At 42.1% G+C, this 21402-nt stretch overlaps 1 protein-coding gene across 3 annotated transcripts in view; it reads right to left on the bottom strand.

Moving 5' to 3' along the window:
- The window catches only part of CNTN5 (contactin 5), a gene marked incomplete at both ends in the record, with an annotated part of 519573 nt that overhangs the window by 69788 nt on the left and 428383 nt on the right, over positions 1–21402 (bottom strand). For all 3 annotated transcript variants that reach the window (XM_084251216.1, XM_084251217.1, XM_084251218.1), the window contains one exon: positions 12163–12283. In XM_084251216.1, coding sequence (XP_084107342.1) covers positions 12163–12283 — 121 coding nt within the window. The remainder of the gene's footprint in view (positions 1–12162; positions 12284–21402) is intronic.

Here is a 21402-nt window from a genome sequence, read left to right as displayed (position 1 = left end):
TATTATGGCAACACATTTATACAGCCATTGTGTTTAGACAGGTGCATATTTGACAACAGTGTGGATGAAATTGTAAGTAGGGAATGTTAACATGCTTGTTTTCCCTTAAGTGTAAGTCTGCATTTGTTCTTATTTAGATTTTCTTTCATGATTTATTTGGATACCGACAAATTCTACAAGATAAATACCTGTGATAAAGGACGTGTTTCATGGTCATGGAAATGAACAAACGTTGACAAACTTGTATCTGGAGTCATTAATTTTATATTTTAACTAACTGAGTAAATCAATAGCCCCCAACAGACTTAAAGAATGAGCATTACTCCCTGTGTGCTTAACTTATCGGGCGATGGCTGAGACATAATGGAGAGAGAACTGTCTTAATGGTTGCTTGATGGCTGTTGGCTCGTACGCTGAGGATTTTTTGCTATCCAACTGCAAGGAGACATTCACCATTCTGCAGTGTACCACAGGAGCTCAGCACTGACTGAAGGATGACTACTGTCACATGGTGACAGTGAACTTGGTACAACCTCGATGCCACCATCTAACTCATTTGGAGAAATGGAGACAGTGGGCTCTTGCAGAAGCACTTAACTAGAGCAGTCCTGGAGGTTGGGTAATTTGTAACAGATGTTCCATATAATGGATGGCTCACCGAGAGAGTGTCTGTAATGCAGACTATCTCATTCAGTGGGGCATGATCGATGCTGCTTATTAGCTTGACTTAACATTCTGTGAGCGGAGGTTGCGAGACAGACATGTGAGCTTTGGTTTACTGATACATACAGATCAGGTGATAAACCATCTTTGCAACAATGATTAGGTATTTCAAATGATTTTTACTAATAACAGTTCTATCTCTTGAGTTGGTATGGATGAAATAATTGTGTGAAGCAATAACCTCCTGACCAAAACATGTAATTCAAACAGACTTGTTTTACGCCATAGCTTCCTGGAATTAATGAACACTTAAATTAACCAAATCAGAACTCTGACAAGTGAGACACTAACACTTCGGTCTAGACAATTACATGGTCTACAGAAAGTTTCCTTTGTTTGAAATCTTTGTACTTTTGACTTAGGATGTTTTAAAATCGAAGGCACAATTAGAGAGGAACTTGAAGACCATTCACACTCTTTGGTTTCAATTTTTAAAAATTGAAGTGTTTGTTTCACAAGTGCTTCCAATGGTTCTAGTGTCCTCGGCAGTGTCTAGGAAGACTTTCTACTCTTTGATTTGTGCAGGGCTCTCTGCCAACTCCACTGAAATTATGGCAAAGTCCTAGGTCTACACTGTAGAACACACATACACACACACACGAGATTTAAAATATGTAATATGAGATTTACATCCATTTGAAATATATATATATATTTGGTGTTCATTTTATATGACATACAGCTTATAACTCTTGGACATGCAAGTGTGATGACTGTCACTGATATGAAAGCAGTTGCCTTAGAACGATGACCTCTGTAGCAGACTCATCCACACAGCTTATTGTGAATGAAATACAGTTTTTGTCATTTGTGCTTTCTTTCTTCAGTCTTATCCTCTTGATGACTGCATAATGTTTTTGAAGCCCTTCAGTGTTTATTTCACAGGTGGGAAGTTCTTTTGCACACTAAGACAGCTGTAGCGTTTTGCCCAATGGATCCTCAATGCTTAGGAATGTGTGTTAATATAAGCCACTCACTCCAGGACAGCACTGGAAGATTTGCTGGCTCAGTGAACTGAACATACTGTGAGTGCCCTGATGGTGTGTCACGGCTCAGCCTTATGACAGTAAGCTGGCAGAGCACACGATATACGATGTCTATCAACATGCCAATTTGACCCCGAGGAAGAAGAGACAGTCAGAATGTTCCAAATCACCTTCAGAATGTATCATCTAATTGTAATTGCACAAAACGAACAAAGCAAGCGTAATTTGGATTTTTCAATGGACAGTAGATTGAATCACCTGTTGGACAAATGCAGACTATTTTCCTGCCCATGCATACGCAGATAAAGGACTGAGTGCCTTAATCTTAAAAATCAGGGAAATGGAAATTCTTCCCTTTGTTAAGAATATAAGCAACAATGTCTGCCATTTACAAAGCATTCTACTATTTCAAATCTCATTTCGTGTTCTGAGTAAGCCTACAAATTAGAGGTTATTATCCCATTTTACAAGTGAAGTCACCAAATCCAAAAGAGGTAATAAAATGACTTGCCACAGTTGTCCAGCTAGAGTCAGAGGGAAATTCTCACCCCAGTCTGGGTCATTTTGTGCTATGCCGTGCAGGCTGGTAAAGCTGGCTACTATCACAGGCAGCGGAAACAGCTCCAGTCATTTTTTAATTGGGCTACTGAGATTCAGCTAATGCTTATTGAGCATTGGCTATAAACTAATCCAGCATTAAGTGTTCCGGTTGCCCTGAGATCTTGTTTAGGGCAAGCTTTTCCACGCTAGTTTTCACACTCCTTGAATTTATGCAATTTTGCTTTCTCACTGCAATAAATATCCCTGCAGCTATCATTCCTATGGCCAATCTTTTCCATGCCCACTCACTTTGAAAGTTATAGAAGTTACTTTCTGTTTTAATCATCTATCAACTGTCAGTAAACTATTTTCTATTTAATGAATTATTTAATGTTCTAAGTTTTCCCTTTCTCCCTCAATTTTTAGGTAGTTCACAAATTCAAAGGTAAAATCTACTGATAATCAATGCCAAGGGGCACTATGTACCCATGACTGCCAGCGTTTGCCAATGATAAGTCAAATGAGATTTTCCTCACACTCCTGAGCAATAAGGCCTACACACACTTTAGTTTTAAAGAAATTTAAAAAAGAAGGACAGCTACTAGAAAGATTTTTTTTCCCCCAGAATGAGTCATGTTAGTCACTTTTCTTTTCTTGGCATTAACAGGCATCATCTGGTGTTCGTTTCTTCCCTACTCTTTCACCTCAGTTGCTCTAACTCATTAGAGAGCTAATTGCCTTTGTAATTTCAAATTAAGAAGTACTTAGTGTAACGGAGACATTACCTTTGCCAGGTGTTTGGGAGGACAAAATCCAATCTTCAATAGAAGTCAGCAGAAGTTTCTTTCAATCAGCGCCAGGCTCTCTGTTCAATCTGCGTGGATTTTGTGGTGTTCAATGAAGAATCATTCAGAAACCAGGCTCGGTGGGGTTTAGTGTCTCACAAAATTAAGAAAATAATTAAGACTTGAGCATTTGGGGACACTGGGTAAAGTGAAACAAGATTTTGAGACAGGGACTAAAGTGAACTCACCATTTTTCCTTTGTCTTCCTTGGAGATGGGACCCGCCATTGGGTGGATGTTCGGCAGGAACATCTGCTTGGAAGTGGGTTCCTGGTCGTCATATCTGGGTCACCACAAAGGTCTGTATGCGCATGTGCCCTACAAGACTATGCCAGCTTTCACATGAACACCCGTTACTTCCCATCGCTCAAGGCACGCGCGGGCAGCCTGGGTTACAGGCATGGAAACACAACTATCCAGGGAAACAAAAGGTCAGATTTTAGAAAGGATTGGGGGATGGCCTACGAAACATCCACACAGAGTGTGCAAAAAGCGAGTATGGAGGATGCTTTTTCTTAACAATTCAAACAAAGGAACAGGCAGATAAAATACCCTCCTAATACATTGCCTGGGTCATACTGCAGAGTTTAAGAACCTCCTCCTGAATATCAAAGACCATGATTTGGTTTGTGTTGTTTTCCTGTATGACTTGGCATGAATTCACCCATAAGCAGGTAAGGAACAAGGAATAGCAAAGGGCTGAAAGCAGAGTAGCAGCAATTACAATGAAATTTCAGATACTTTTTAAAGCAACTGAGAGTTCTGTTCTTGGTTCATCATTGGGGCCATCGGAAGAAAGTTTAAAATAAGCGAAGAGATCATATAGAAAGAGGCCTACTAGGGCATGATGCTTAATACATCCAGGGAATTTTGTCCAGAAGTGATTCCTTTCTATCCAGTGTCTGGATAAGAAGTTGCACAAGATGTCCTGAGAAAACAGTCGTCAGCTTTTGATACTGATGTCACTGACAAGACAGGAAAGTCAGAAGCAGTTCAGACTTGTAAGCTTAGTGGTCTTTCAGGTGTACATGTAATATAGAGATTGGTGGTTAATAATGGTAAATCTCCGGGTCATGTGGTCACAGATTAGCTGCTTCAGAAGATTAGCAAGCATGAGGGCTGACAGCAGAGGAGTGAAAAGGTGCTGTGTTTGCCAACGGACACAGAGAAGCTTCTGTTCCCTTCTGGTTTAGCAAATGACATCATGGCTTTTAATTCAGCCCCAGACCTACTCCTTCATCAACTTCCCTGACTCACAGGAAGAGCTTGTCCTGCAATTGTCTGGTTTCTTATAGGATTCCCCTTCCCTCCTCTCAACTACCTCCCTGTCCTGTCTCCTTCCCTCCACAGACATTTATTAATATTTTTTCATGACAAATAATGTGTCAGGAACTAAAAAGATCCAGAGGATACAACGATGGATAAAATGGAAACCTTCTGGCAATTGACCATGGAAGGCAGTGATTTTAAATGCTGGCTTTAGAGTCCATCAGCCTGGACTCTGTCTCACTTATTAGGGTAACATCTGGCACATCCTAAACTCTGAGCCTTAGTTTCCTTTTATGCAATAGGAACTGAAAATTGTTCTTCTCTTATCCTTTTATGATTTGCTTGATGGGTAAATTAAAATGATTCACAGGGAGCCTTTAGCACAGAGAAACTTAATAAATGTTTTTATCATGACTAATGGAGCTGATGGTAGGAGGGCAGGAGGTGCCACTCATACACGGGACTGCTCGCGTTACACTCCCTTCTAGAAAGACGTGTCCTCCACACTGGGGACAGAAGTCGTTCCTGCTTAGCTGGTGCTCAGCACAGCGCTGGCCACATCTGCGGCTCTATAAACGTGTGGTGAGTAAGTATGAAGGAAGGGATGAAGGGCGAGCAAGGTTACAGTGAAGCAGCTTGTCCAAAGTCAGGGCATGGCGAAGAATGTACAGTCGTGCAAGAGCCAATTCCCAAGGCCCTGTTTTTCTCAAGATGCTACTCGACCTTTCACACTCTCCACCTACCATGATTTGGTTATTTCATCCAGCATTCCATTGAGTTTGCCCCCTTTCAGGTTGGCTATTAATTTTAGATCGCTCAACGCATGGTGTGACAGGTGCATTTGGCACCTTCTCCTTCCCAGTATCTGCAGATCCCGCATCTTTTTCTACATGAGTGTTCCTGGACATCGCACCCTGAGCCTGTCCCCTCTCGCTCTCCACAGCTGTCTCTGTGGTTTCCTCTCCACGTGGCGTTAGTAGGCTGATGACTGCACAAAGCCACATCTCCCAGTGTACCTCTCCTGAACTCCACGGCCACAGCTTTGCCTGCACGTAGGCTATTCTCTCAGGAGAGCCTCGTCCTCAGTGCTGCTCCTTAAACCTCAATCCACCTCTGTCCTGATTTCCAGAGGATATGAAAAGCCCGATCATTCTTCATTAAGGTGGCCTTGTAATTTCTTATCTAAACTACAAGTTTGAGAGTGAAAGGCCTCATGAGTAATGAATTGCTCTGGCGCTACGAGAAGAGCTGTCTCCCTCCCACTCAGCAAACATGACCACGGCTCCTCGTCCTGGCTGCCTCTTTCTCATCCTGCAAAGCCCCTGAGCTACCAACTTCCTTTGGGTCTGCCTCCTTCCTAGTTTCTGAACACGCGTATCAACATCACCTTTGTCCAGACACGTACGTCTTGTCAGGATTATTGCTATGGTCTTCCATTTGGTCAGCTGGCAAGCCACTGGTCTTACTCTAAACGACCATTTTCAACTTTGCAAATGACCTTGAAGGGCATATAATCATGTCTCTTTCCTGCTTTTGCCCTTTGATGGGTATCATTGACTTTCAGCATAAATGTTAATCTCCCCCTCATGGCATTAGGTGGCACACCCGCCCTGTGCCCCCGCGGGTCCCCTCGCACTCCGGAACTGCCCTGGCGTGAAGTAGGCGCTCGCTGGACAGCGAGTGAAATCGGCATTTAAAACATAACTTCATTTGGGTTGTTTCCAAAGCTTAGCTATTCAAGAAGATGTGGTCCATATTCACCATGGAATATTACTCAGCATTCAAAAAAGAAAAACACATGCCATTTGCAGCAACATGGATGGAGCTGGAAGGGATCATGCTCAGTGAAATAAGCCAGAAAGAAAAAGAAAAATACCAGATGGTCTTATAGCAAGAATTTAGAAAACCTAAATAAGGGGCCAGGGAAAAGAATAACTGTCAGAAAGAAAAAATCAAAATCAACAAACAACTATGAACCAGAGACACACTATGGGGTGGCGGGGAAAGATGGGGTTGGGGTCAAAATAAGGGGGTTGCAATTGTATGCAATATAAAAATAAAATAAAAAAAAACATAACTTCATACACCAAGAACAAGTCTGCACAGACGTGAAGTGATAGCAAATGCCATTTTCATAGTAGGGTGGGCGTGCCTTTTGGAACAAACACAAAGTGAAAGGTGATCCTCTTAAAGCTTGTTACTCAAAAATATGTATGTTATAAAACCCAGTCAATTTGAGTTTTTGTCACAGTGGAAGCGGGGCGCAAGAGCACTTGTTCTAAAACAGCAAACCACTTCCTGACAAACCTGAGACAGTCTGTTAACTGACTGACATTCCTGCACCTAACAGAGAACTTGGCGTCAATCTGGCCTCAGCCTTTGTTGAGTGAATAAGTATAAGAAATTTAGGCTCAGTCAATTGGTTTTCTGTATACAATGGCAATTCACTTGTTCGTATTTCATTTCTTTGTATGTATTTCGACAGCTTTAATCATTTCGTCAGTCAAGGGGTTTCAGTCAACTCTCACGCAATGACCCAAACTCACTGGTGGAGGAATCAAACACATGATTGTCACTTTTTAGTCTGCCATTAAAGAGTTCCATGGATGAGCAAGGAAATGTATGAGAAAAAGAAACTTAAACTGCTATTTAGAGGCTAAAAGAAATTTTATAGTGTCAATCAAAGTAAATATAAAAATGTCTAAGTTGGGGAACAAGTGGCTAGTATAGTTATTTTAAAAATCTCACCCAGAATCAATGATAGTTGTGACTTAAAATTTCTGTAATGAGGCAGGATATCAGAATAAGACACGGCATAGATGGGGGAAGGTTTTCTTCAGAGGGAGGACGTTGTTTATGTCTCCAATTTTTTTTTTTTTTATTTTTAAGATTAATTTTTATTTATTTATTTATTTATACAAGCACTAGGTACAGTCAGAAGTGCGGGAGGGTGAGAGAATTCACCAGAGCCAGAGCAGGGACCAGAGCAGGCAGAAGGACCAAAGTACACTGCTCAGGGGAGCAGCGGGCGGCAGGAGAGGTCTGCGCGCCACGTGGGACCCTCCTCCGATGGCCGGGGAGCAGCCGGGGATCGAACTGGCGCCGCAGAGGCCGCGGGCAGCTTCGCAACCCAGCGCTCAACCGCTGCGCCAGCGGGGAGGCCCCTGTCTCCAATTTTTTATCGATTGTAAAAGCATATATATTAACTGAATGACTTTTGCTCTCAACAAATTACTTGTTGATGGGTTTAATGTTAAAATTAATTAAGAATAAAAATGCAATGAAAACATTTGTCATCGCCCTTTGACATCTAAATACCAGCCTACTGACAAATCCAGCTGTGTTCTTTGAGACAACAGGTTCTTTACTCTTCCTCCCCGGGCTCTTGAGTGGGACGTAGTATTCCACCACAGGAAGGTGGAAGGTGGGTGCAGTCCCCATGGACATGGTAACTGCAGAGTATGTCAAGAGTGGAAAAGAAAAATCTATGCAAACTCTGTCTTCCAAAAGATACTGTGATGAGCACTTGTGCATTTTAAAACTTTGAAATAGTCAGAAGTGACCAGATGCCTAAGACAGGTGTTCACACCTATGTGGACTCTGTAGGGCTCGTGAAGGTGTGCAAGGTGTGAAGACAGTGCAGGTCAGTGCTGCTTTCACGATCAAATCAACACGAGTAGCAATATCTTCCAGGTTCTTGTTGAGCGCGAGCTTCCCCTCGTATTTGGGAAAGCCGTAGTATTTGATCCTTCCAAGGACAAAAGGCAGAAAATTCTCAACCTTTCCTTTCGTGCCAGAGAGGCCTCTGGAAACGAGAGTGTGGGCGGGTTGGAGAACATTTAATTAAACATTCCAAAGTGGTTTGCATCAGATAGTAACTGGCATCTTTCAATTATTTGCAACTATTTGAAAAGAAAACAAAGCAAATAAGTTCATGTCTCACCACTAGTGAGAATGTAAACTCGTTGCTATCCGCGGAATCATCACAGATGCCTGTTCACTTATTTAATTGACAAAACACGCAAAGCTTTTAACAGTTTTAGTTTGGTAGTAAAAAGTGGCAACTTGGTGGATTGCGAGAGGTTAAAGTTAACATGTTCAAGGAGAAAACCTTTCTCGGAAATAATAAACGGCATTGAACTGAAAGTTGAAGCCAGTGAGGCTGCAAGACAGCTCGAACTCCACGCGCGGGAAGCGCTGGCGGGTGGGAGCAGCGGAGGACGCTGAGGAGTCTCAGTGTCTCCACTCTCACCTCCTGACCTGCATTCCTTCGGCTCCAATTCAGTTTGATACATGTCAGCTTTACCTCGTAGACTGGAATTCTGGAAATTAAACCTGTCCAAGACCGTGCATTCCCCAGGAGCCAAGAGATTATCGATTTCTCTTGGACTGTCCCGAGAATGCTTTGACCTACCAGTTTTCATGAAGAAGCGAAGTCATATAAGAACGCTTATGAAAAAGTGGGTTTTTAAATTATTTCCTCTGTCTCTGGACAGAATAGGCAAAACTCATGCCTTGGTTCCTCGTTGCTTTGGCTAAGTACATTTTATTCTTTAAACCATGACACCTTCCTACGCTCATATTTGCTTTGGGGAACATATTTCTAACATTTATTTTTGTAAAATAAAATAACAGAGGGGAATATCCCTTTCTCTGGAGCCTTTTATTGTGTTCGATCACTTGTCCTATTGCTTGGGATGATCAGTTCTTTACAAATAGCTGAGCCCCGCTCTGCTCTCTCTCCACCCCCTCCAACCTTGAGGTTCATCCTTTCAGGGCCCATCTCTCTCCTTTCATCTCGTACATGGTTCTGTTGTCTTTAGAGAGGTGGCGGCAGCATCATCTAGCCTCACTCTCTACTCTCGCTACATTGCACTTGACTAAGGGACTTAAATTGTGCACAGATGTCCAGGTGTGGCTTTGATTTCCTTTTATATTTCTGCAAAATCATTTCTTTTAACATATTCATTACTTCTATTATCCTTCTCCAAATTATGCACAGTGCTGCTATAATGTTAGTTCACTGAATATTAAAGACGTGCGACCAAGTGATTTTATGCTTCAGATGATTATTTATGGAGAAATTCAATTTTTGGAGGATGATAATGATGGTGAAACAGAGGTGAAAAATAGCACTGGCATCCACAAGCCAAAAAAAAAAAAAAAAAGCAACAGTGGAAACAGGCATTTGGGGGGGAACAGCCCCACAGCAGAGAGAAGAGAAACAGGTGGTGTCGCCTCAGAGTCTAAAGAGGCAGAGGAGAGGTGTTAGCCACACAACTGCTCTCCAGTTCAGCCTGTGTGTGGGCCCAGCACTTGGTGAGATGCACAAGAGAATTTTATAGACTTTCTGCCTGGAAAGGAGATGATAAAAAAGGAGGTTCCATCACTCTAGGAGAATATGCTTTTCCCCCATAAATCTGCATTGTGGGATTATGAAAACATATTCCGCGCTACCCAAAAATGTTCCTTAGGCTCAACATTAAGCACAGTGAACCACAAAGCTATCTTTTTAAGAAACTATTCGTTAACAAGACAAACGGTGGCACCATCTTTGCTGTTTGGATCTTTGCAGCCACACTTGAAGATGCCTGTGGGGGGTTCAGCTACTGGGAGTCACAGCCATCTGAAGTGACCCTCACTTAGAACACTCAGCTGTCACCCCCTGGCCTGGGCAATCTCAATGATCCAAGTTTACAAATCAATAACAGGTGGAAGAATTTGAGCAAGAAGATAGCAGAGTAAAGCTGCTTTGAGTTTTACTTCATAAGTCAACCTTAACAACAGCAATTTTCCAAGTATCCTCAAACACCAAGAGCTGCTAATATAAAAAAAAATATATAATCATAAGGAAGAGCCAGAATCCTTAGTTCAGCTTTTAGATCTAAGACCAGCCAGATAGAAGAGGTAAGCTATTTTCACTAATTTTAGAAAAGTAATGCAAATCCAGAATAGAAAATTGGTGACTTGATCAAACTCACTTGAAGTGAAAACTTGAGCTGAATGTTACATGAATATTCAGGGAATAGCAACCTGTTTGAAATTGCTATTGAGTCTAATTCCAAAATTTATGCATTTTATCATTTCCTAGGCATGAAGCCAAAGGCTAAAAAGAGAACATGAAAAAGCTGAACTGGGATTGTGTTCTGAACCCTGTTGAGTTTAATTTTACTTACAAAGCAGAGTGTTAGCTCGCCACTTAAATTTGCCCCTCACAAGCTTGTGAAAATACCTAGTTTCTTGTTATCAGCCTCTAAATTGTATTATTCATTTGGAAAGCTCCCATTTTAGGAGCATCACTCTAAATTACTGGCAAGTGCTACACAATAAATACACATAATCTAAAACAGACCGTAGCCAGAAAAGAAAGCAATTTTCTATAAATTTGACTGCAGTGTGGGGTTTGCAGTTCCACAAGCCTAATAACGTTGAAAAGCATAAAGGAAAATTTTTAGCTGAATGGAATATCATGAGAAAATGGGCACTTAAAAAAAAAAGCTGATGTTCTATAACAGGGCAACACAGATACACAGTCTTGAGATCAGCTTGGGAAAATTCAAATAACTTGGGACAAAAACAAACCGCAGAAAGTGAACATGTTATGACTCACCCTTGTTTTAACACCATTTTTTTTCATGGACCGGTGATGGATGCACCACCCCAAACAACAAACTTTTGGCGACACATACAACGAAAATAAAGAGGCGCTGGTTGACCTTACTATATGCCTTCCCGATCAAGGCTTTTATAGCAATGAGTTCTAAAAATTGTGGATGGAAAACACTGAATAAAGGGTAAGAGATTCTAAAATATGCATGTGCCACGCACTGTGGACATCCTACTCATGGAGATGGTGGGGGGCCTGAGTGCACGTGCTCACACCACTCAAAACAATGTTGTTTAAGATCAAAAAGGGAGAGGCTGGGGGGAGAGGGGTCCCGCCAATGTTCTGGTTCTGGTTTCAATGGCAGTTTTGTAACAGGGTGGCCCTGGTAAAAGGGGAGGTTTTCACTCTGTGATTATTCATTGAGTTGTACATCTGTACACTAACGATGGGTGGAAATGTCTGTAGACATACTGTATCTGAATAAAAAGTCAAAAAAATAAAAAGAGAGAGAAAGAATGAAATAAAAGAAGTAAAGAAAGGGAGGCAGGGAGAGAAGAATGCAAACATGCCAGGAGCTGCATTTCCCCTCCACCCGGGGAATAGTGCGCCCCAAGAAACTGGTGCTATAACCATTTACTTCATTCAAATGAGAGGTGGCTTCATAGGGTCCCAGCATTTGGTGGCCTGGGTCATAGCCAGAAACCACATTCCTGTCATTTCTGCGTGCATGGGGTTGGCATTTTCAAACATGAGGAAATCTCTGTGACTTAACAGTTGCAGTTTTCTTGTTTGGGGAAGTGGAATCTAGAAGTTAGCAGAGGGAGACAATTGCCTTGGGATTGCACTAACTTTGCATTTGAAAAACACACACATACAAACAAAGTTATCACTGTCATGCAAGTGTCCTTGAGGCTCAACTTGTTGAAGTCGGTTGGGTGTTAAGGTGGTGAAACACTCACTTCGTGCTCAAGGTGACTTGGACTCTGAAGTCGGATCAGGAGGTTTGGTCTGTTACTAAGGAGCGGTTTTCCATGTTATTTTTCCAAAGGCAAAAGGTTAAGCAAAAATGACATATATTGTAAAATTGAAAGTAAAATGCACAGCACCATGTGCTCAAAGTCCATGCATTTAAACTCCTTTGTATGATAATTTATGGTGATCATGTCTTCAGACTGCACTATTAGCATACTCACCCCTAACAAGAAGTTCTGCCTCATCTGACACACTGTCTGCTGTGGTCTGCACCCTGCAGCCATATCTCCCAGCATGCATCAGAAGGATGTTCCTGATCATTAAATCTGCAGAGGATGCTTGCTGAAAGAGGGATGAAGTGCCAGTTTAAAATGTTGCAAATCTGCCTAGTTCAAGGTGGTTTAAGGGGAACTTTGCATATTCAAAGGACCCATTTTTGGCCTTACAACTTCTATGACAACAATTCAGAAATCAAACATGCCCTATTTTAAAGAACACATGGAAGTTATGTTTTCAACAGTTGTTAATACAGGGTTTGAACATTTAATATTGTATATAATGATTTAGCAGCTAAATATTAAAAAAAAATCTTTACATATGCACAAACATTCACATCTTTAAAAGCACAGGTAAATTATTCAGTGAGCAAAGATGATCACTTTGCTTCAGTGACAGACCTATTTTGCATTGAAAGGACTAGCAACTTGTGGAAATTAATGGTGAGATGATAAGCGTCAAAGATTCTCTCACGAGGCTTTGTTGAAAGGCTCCTCTGTAAAGCACACTGTGGGCAACAGAATGAGCCGCGCTTGGGTGTGGTCTGCTGGTCCGAAAGCTCGTCTTGTTCCCAAACGAAGATGTATTCCTTCCACACCCACACCACCAGGGAGGGGGGCAGCCTCATCTCAGTTAATCAATGCAGTTACCAACACAAAAGAGGCTCAAAACACCCCATTTTTGTTGGGAATAAGGTGATTAGAGCATCTTTGAGAACAACTGTAGCTAAGGGGGCTGATGAGCACCGGGGAGACTATCTTTTAGGTGGATCAGTTCATGGGGTCACGGTGATCCTGCCCCTCAGGGGGCTGGTGCAAAACTCTCTCACAGACTCTTATCTTTCATTTTCTCTACGAGGAAAGAGACATTTCCTTTATTGTGACTATGGTATTTACAACAACTCATAAGGAACTTTTTTCAGTCCAATACCCTCTTCAGTTTCCATGTTGTAATCAGAAACAATGGGCTGGGATGACAGCAGAAGCATGCGGTTTGAAATAGCATCTTCAAGGAACTCAAAACTTCTCTCCAACAGTATTTGAACAGGCGAAAGGACATTTAAGCCTGGGACACACACTAGATTAGAGATCTTTTATTTTAATGGAATGGGTGAATGCCCTTAATGAATGATCATCTAAGAGTTTAGCTGATTGCCTTTAATTTGAAATAGACCAATCAGTTGTACAAAATCACTAAAGCAAGACAAATTTCTAGAAACCCTTCAGATGCTTATTTTATTTTATTTTATTTTATTTTTTTAGCATTCATAGAAGGGTGTGAAGTCATTGGCAGCTTCCTAGCTCTCCAACGATCTGTGCTGCTTTGAATCACTCAGCTCTATGCAGTTATATACTAGGTTTTAGACCATTTCTTTCTGCTATTTTTTTTTCTTCCTTAGTTTTATGATGGAAACTTCTAAGGCTATTGGAGTTTTCTCTCATGATATAAATGTTAAGACATGGTCTGGTTTAGACATTTACAAGGAAATGCTTCCCAGGGAGAATGCACTAAAATGTCATAACGATTATTTCAAGGCATGTGAAATTGTGTTTCGAGAATGTCCTAAACTGCTAATTTCCTTGGCGAAATTGTTACTCTTTAAATTCTAGCAAAATTCACTTTCTCACCTCTACTTAGAACTGCTCAATACTTTCAAATCTGAAAAGGAAACTTTACACTTTAAAACCATGATTTAATATGGGGAAACAAAAGCAAAGGACAGACATGAAAGCCATAATCAGTTTCAATCAATGTCATTTAATACCATATCAACGAGCTTCCACTTATCCACTGCTTTGTTATGTGGACCCGTCTTAGATGGGAAAAGCTCCCTTTCCCCGTGGATTTATAAGGAGCTCTTTTAACAGGGTTTTCAATTAAATTAATCAGGAACCAATACGCACATGTGGGCCCTCAAATGGGGCCTATAGCTTACGGAAAAACAAGGAGAGACCCCAGAAAATCAGAGAAGATTTGGCTATTTCTGGAAATAACACTTTTGCAAGACTATTTCTGGTGTTTTTTGCTTGTTTTCCTCTTTTTAACTTGGTTGCTTTTTTGAACCATCACAAACGGATTGGTGTCGTGTAACAGCAGACACAGTAATGACTATCAGACCTGTCTCAGACGCACATTTAAAAAAAATATGGTTAAATCACATTAGCCATTAAATAATTGTCTCATTTCCCAGTCTTTTTTTCTCAATGAATTTACTTTTCTGTCCTAGACAAACGTCTCAAAATCTTTGTCCTCTCTGTTGAATTATAGTGAAAGTAATGCTTAATGCAATTAAAAAAAGACTTCACTGAAAATCCCATAGAGGTCCCAGGAATTCAGGAGGGTGAGGGATAGCTTAGCTCTCCTGTCTGCCCTCGTTTGCTTTCTGCAAACGTGGAGGGCTCTACAAATGGGCGGGAGCTCCACCACCAGCTACCAGGAATCAGTGTCCACGGCTACTGCGTATCTGTCAACACCAAGACTATTCAAGGAACCGAAACCAGGTCTTCCGAGCCCAGTCCTCCTCTCTCGGATTACATCTGCGTTCCATTTTTACAATTCTAAACAGAGAAGATTAAAAGTAAAATGAATGGATTGTGAACACTAAACCTAAATTACCCCTTCAGTAGATTTACTGATCTTTCAAGAGAAGTAATGAGGAGAATTCACGTGGGAGACCATTATACTTAATCTCAGCCCACAGTCTGCAGTTCCTGAGAGAGAACCTTCAAAATTTAGTGCACTTTTAATGAAATGGTTACTTAGGGCAGATGCTTGCTTTCTTAGGCTTAAACCTCATTGTCACGTTCTCTCTCTTAGGAGTCCCTCTCTCCTTTCTTGACACTTGCTTTATGTCCTATCTTGTCTTTGCTGCTTCCATTGGCTTTATGAATAAACTGGGCTACACGTTGCTGCCAATGCACTTCTGCACAGCAGGCTGAGGCCATGCCCGCCACCCAGCTCAGAAGGTGCCCGCACCCGGAGCGGGGAAGCATTTGCCTAATGGATGGAAACACCGAGCTCTTTAAGAAGCAGGCTGGTGTCCACTCTTGGTGAGAGTAGTAAAATGGTTGCTTCATTGACATTTGTGGTAACCCTGTCTCCACAGAGCAGTGGCTGGATTATTGCCCTTTTTTATTTATGACTCTGGAATGAAACAGAACTTCCACGAACATAGTTCTTCACCTGCTTTCACTCTGACAAGGCCTGCTCACCCACGGAGACTGCCCGCGGAGACTTCTGAAAGGCAGAAGCTCATGGCACATGGCTGTTCAAAATGTTCACTGGCTCTTTGTGTGTCAGGATCAAGTCCAATCTTCTTATTTCAACACAGAAGGCTCCCGAGAGCTGGATCCCACTCTTAAGCCTGAGCCCCGAGCCTCAGCATCACCTACCCACCTTCCTGCCAGGGGGATGCTGCTGCCCACCTGCCAGCTCCAGCAGCCGTGCTGCCTTCTTTGCCTGGAAAGATCCTTCTAGACAGAGAGCACATTCCTTCCCTGGGTCTCTCCCTCAGCCTCACGAGCTCCATTACTGTTCAGGCATCGACAGGACGTTGCTCCTGTCTCTGAACGAGCACTTGGCATTTCTGGGCAGCTCCTACAAGGTCACTGTGGGCGTCCCAGAGTCGAGCTGCCCTGGGGGGACCTTTGGGTGAGCTAAGGAGTGTAAGCATCACCTCCTTCCTTCTTTGAGCCGGCCAATACCTCTCTTTACCCTTTTTTTTTTTCCCTCCCTCTCAAAGAAATCAGTAAGGGAAATAGGAATAGGAGGAAGACAGTAGAAATTAATACTTACAAAACATTTACAGGTTTTGGAATGACACAGTATTGCGTGAACCCAGGTCTACCATTTATTAAATTTGGAACTTGGGAAAATTACTTTCTCATTCTCAGAGCTTGTCTCAGAGCTGCAATGTGATAATTCAAGGAAAGCCCATAGCAGTGTGCCTGGCACACAGTAAGTGTTTGATAAATGTTATCTGTTAAAGGGCACTGAAATTACGTTCTTAGCCAACAGGAGTATTTCTTTAATTGGTATTCACTCCTTCAACAAACTGAATATCAACATTCTCCACAGCCGCAGCAAGTTTTCTGTAAGTGCCCAGCTTAATGTTAGGTATATGTATTCACCCCCTGCCTCCTTCTCGCTTAGAGAGAGCTTCTGTCCTCTCAAAAAAAAAAAAAAAATCAGACTCCACCTTAGCTCTGCACCTTCCTACTCCATGACTCTGGGAAAGTGGCTTTTTGGGCTAACCGAGGCTGCCCGGTCTCATGAGAGCTGAGGGAAAGTGAATGAAACAAGGTGCACACATGAATGAGCTTTTCAGGAAACGCTGCAAAAGTGTAAAGTGCGCTATGGCATTTTTTCCCTCCAGCAAGACTGAGCAGAATTCTGGGCTCACAGAACTCACTCAGAGTGTTTGAGGAATGAATGATCCAAACAAGATCACTTAAATCGAGAGTTGTCGTTCAATAGTAGACTCATGTGAATGACCCAGAAAGGGAAGCTGCGCTCCCTGAGATTTACCCTCTTCAGGGACCCACGCGGGGCCATCACAGGCAAAGACCCATCCACCTCCCCTCTGTGTAAAGCAAAGTCACATGGCACAGAAATTCTCAACACACATTTTTTTTAACCTCTTTCCTATAGTGAAAATCTATATATCGGCTATGAGCTAGATTATGAAACATGATTAATGTTGCTGCAATAAACTCTTGGGTAGCTAAAGGGCCTTCCTGATAACAATATCTCTTTCTCCCAGAGAAAAATTTGCTTAGAACACTCTATCATGCTCTGGAAATAATACACATAGATTGTTACAACTCTAACAGTATATCTTGTATAACTGTTCCTTCTTAAACCTTTATATGATGGGATTGGCATTCATGACGACGTGGCAAACATACTTTAACGGACAAAAGCTGGTGTTAACTTACATGCTCAAATAATTGCACATATTATCTGTAATAGATAACAATTGCTATTGGTGGAGAAATTACTAGAAAAATACTATTTGACAAAATATGTCTACCATGGAAAAATATTAAATGGATCAAAAAACGCTCTAAAGACTCAAAATAGGCAAAAATGACTCTAATATGCCATTCCTGGGGAATGTATTTTTAAGTACTAAGAAAAATACAGAAACAAAATGCAGAGATTATAGAGGAAAAATAAGCGATGACTCGATGATGAAGTCAGAAGGACTAGATCTCCATGCTGGGTGAGCTAGTACTGGAGACACAGACTCTTGAGTTCCTGGAAGAGTTCACGAGCTTGGTAAAAAGGAATATGAGGCATCACAAAAACGTGAAAGCAAGACTAGGTAGTAGCGATGAGCTGATTTCGGTAGCGCTCCAAGAGCTTCTCCTTCCCAAGTAGACATACTGGCCTGGGTGGATGTTTAACACACTCAGTGGGTGCTCTCCTTAGGGGGTGTGTGCCCTGATTCTTAAAGGTTTCTCTGATTTGATCACATGCTTGAGGACTCTCTCTTCTCCAAAGATAAGTAGAGGGCACCCCCTTAGCTCAGATGAACACAGTGGCCAGGAGAAAAAGCTGCTGCTCTAGACGGAATACTTGACTCCCCTCAAAATTGATATAAGGAAGCTAAATCCAGAACAAGGACATGTAAAGGCAGAGTGACTGGGTGGTAATTGGGTTATGAGGGTGGGGCCCTCACAGAAGAGACGCCCCAGCATTCTCTCACCCCTTCTCAGCCAGGAGAGTGAGAAAATCTGTCCTTCCACCGGAAGTGGGCTCTCACCTGACACGGAATCTCCCAGGGCCTTGACCTAGGATGTCCCAGCTCTAAAACCATGAGAAATAGGTATTCTTTGCTTGCTTATTTTCAAGCCACCTAATGCATGGTAATCTCCTACCGCAGCCTGAATGACAGGCTGTAAGGGCACACAAGTATCTAGATTCACCTCATATTTCTAAGTAAAGAAAGTATGGGATAGATAAGGGCACACAAATTTTATCAACTTACGCTTTCTTGAGCTTTGTCTTAGCTCCATCCTACCAGCTGGAAAAGGTTTGTCCTACATGATTCCTGAGAATATTTGACACACCCTCTCTTTGTTGTTTATTCAATATATAACTCACTAATCCAGCAGGTATTTATTTCAACGTGCTGTGCTAAGCTTTGGGTATGGTGGAGTAGCCAATTGCGAACTCTTGGTAGAGTCCGATTGCAGATGATATACAGCAATGAAGGAGGTGCGGTCTAATCCAGGCTACATGGAGGAAACGCAGGTGGGGGTGTGTGGTGGAGGTTTACTCACAGCTGCATCTAGGTTTGGAGGTGATGAGGAGAGAGCTGACTACGTCATCTGATAGCACAGTGCTCACGTCAGGTCCAGAGAAAATGTTTTCTCTTTCAGTGCACCTCATTTAGTCTTAGCTATCATTTCATCAGCACTGACTTCTAAATGTATGTTTTTAATTTAAGTCAAGATTTTTATATCCTCCATATTATCCCCTCTCTGCCTCCAACTCTTGCCTATCTGATATGCCGCCGCTAAGTCAGTCTTTCTTTAAAACTGACTCTAGTTACAACCTCAAAAACCCTCACTGGCTCTCTTTATCCATTGCCTACAAGGAGTCCAACTTCTTAATCTTGCATTTGAGGATAGACTCAACCTACTTTATCTCTAAAAAAAAGTAGAAAACATATGCTTTGCATCTTTCTTCAAGTGCTTCCCCACCATCTGCCAAAGTCTCCAAATTCCCATCTTTTATGTTAAGGCCCACTCAAGTCTGATCTCTTTTGGAAAGGCTTAGCTGACCACCAGCAAAAAATGAAAATGTGGGGACCCTGGCCCAAAACTTAAGAGTTTCAAAATGGAGATGGCCACACATTCCACCAAGGTGGGGGGCCTGTGGGCAACGCAGGTGAAGCTGGTTCTGGCCAGACTATAACCACTGGTGCTGGCTGTGTGCTCCCTACGTGCACCTTTAGGAGATGACGCTCTCTGGAATAAACACTGCAAAAGTGGCATCCGTCTCTGTAAATTGTGCAATGCCTACCTGTCCTTTCCTACCTTAAAGTTAATACCTTCTCTCTTAGTCTTTACTGACTTACAATCTTTTCCTCAATGCCTGTTGGCATGAAAAAAATAAAAACAGAGTAGATTGCTTCTTTTCAGGATTGTGTTAAAGAACAGGGCTTAACTTCATGTTTTCTACTGAGGATTTGGTACAGGCCTACCCAGACATTAGTACCTTAGGTATATTTTATTAATACAACATTATGACATTAGTACATTTATGTGTAATTCCATCCACATTGTCTTTTTTTTTCTTGCATCACCAACGTAAACACAAAGCTCCCTGTCATTCCTGTCAGCTTTAATCTGTTCACTTTATACTTGGTTTGTTGGTGACGAACAAGGAGACAACATCTCACACTCTGCAGAACAGAGATGGGGACTCATTCCAAATTTGACAGCGACACACCAGAAGGGGACTCTCACCTCACTTAAGAGGACACAGTTTTGAAAGTAAAGTGGCAGATCAGTTGTAAGAGAATTTGTATTTAAACTCACATCATGAATGCTATAAGACAATCCTCTCTAGAGCTTATAGGATGGATCAACTTCATGATGGGATGTCTTCATTAATAATATTTTATAACCTGAGTAACACCTGCCTCATCGGTTGGCTCAATGAGGTAACAGCGGTAGGTAAGAAGATGTTAGCAATCGTGACAGACAATGAGCATTTTCCCTTGGAGCGAATGATCCCCTGTCTAATAATGGAGTGTGACGCCCTCTCCCTTAGTCTATGCTTCTTAAATTACCTCTCACTGACATTACATAAAGATGTAGGAAAAAACCAGTTAGAAAAATTTTGTTTACTCATGCATTAACTTGTGCTTTGTAAACAGCTAGTAATGGCATGACCACTAAGAAAGCTTCAGAAAAATAATATTTTATAGTAGCTATACATTTTATTTTAGGAGAGCTTGCAGCACAGGTAGAGAATTGCTCATTAATCACCAGTCATTGTTAGAGTAGCTGTACTGTCTAAATAGAAACTGGCAAATATTTGGCACTTTGGGAGTTGTGTCTTCCTCCTCTGCTCACAGTAAGCACGGCTGAGCTTCAACCCAACCTATGGACTGTCCTCAACACATTGCTCCAGCTGACCAGAGCTGGCACAAGAAATGAGATCTATTTGTCTTCCCAGACCCATTTAACTACAAGATAGAAGGTAAATCATGCCATGAGAAAATCACCACGCGGTGCAGATGGCCAGCTAGCTACGATGCAATGTGTTGTGCCAAAACAGGTAAGAGCACAGAAAATCGCTGCAGAAAATGTTTGTTTTAATGTGGAGAGAGAAAGAACAAACCATCTGGCTTAATTCCTGCAGCAGTTGAGAACACTGAGGACTCAAGAGGGAAGGTGGCCAATTGAGAGCGAGTTCAGGAGGTAGTTAGGCCTTGGCGGTGGAGCCAACAGCTCTTACCATCCTAATCTTCTAGACGCCAAACCTTGTCCTGCCTAAACTTGTAGGTAATTAGATCCATGAGCACTTATTAAAGCAAAATTTGACATGTATAAAGATAAAATGGTTTCCCTGTCCAGTAGGAAATCATGAAAATATCATTAGAAATGAGACATCTAAGTGAGCACAAGGTTATTTGGAGAGCTCGGGCTCATCAGCCAGGTTGAGGCATGAGATGCCGCCTCTTGCTCTGAAATGCTGGACTAAACTGTCCTGATAACCACGTGGCCCATTAACCTACTGTGTTTGTGCCATCCTTCACCTTCCTGTGGCTGTTTATCCAGGATAAAGAGAAGGCTCACGCGAGACCCTCAGCTGACAGGTCATTTAGCCACATGCACTTCATAACAAAACAGCTTCAGGCACGGAGGTGAACAAGCCAGACTTAGTAACCTCAGTGAATACTTTATATGGGCCAATATTTTACTGACCCCAGTGTTTCCCTTCTCTGTCTTTCACATCCTTGCCATCATTTTGAAAGATCATTCAAGGTTAGCACTCAGTACATGATCATCTCCGCCTCAGGATGGCATGTTCATTCTGCCATGGTCACAGCTGCGGAACCCCACCCAGCATGGGAAGAGTGCTCAGACACCTGCCATAGAACTTCTAGTTTTTCCCTAACATCAGAGAAGCCAGGCCGGATGGAATAGGCAGCTCTCACATTCCGT

This window comes from Talpa europaea (assembly GCF_964194135.1).
Source record: "Talpa europaea genome assembly, chromosome: 12".
Lineage (NCBI taxonomy): Eukaryota > Metazoa > Chordata > Mammalia > Eulipotyphla > Talpidae > Talpa > Talpa europaea.
Note: the sequence above shows the minus strand (reverse complement) of the source record. Positions and strands in the feature narration are given on the sequence as shown.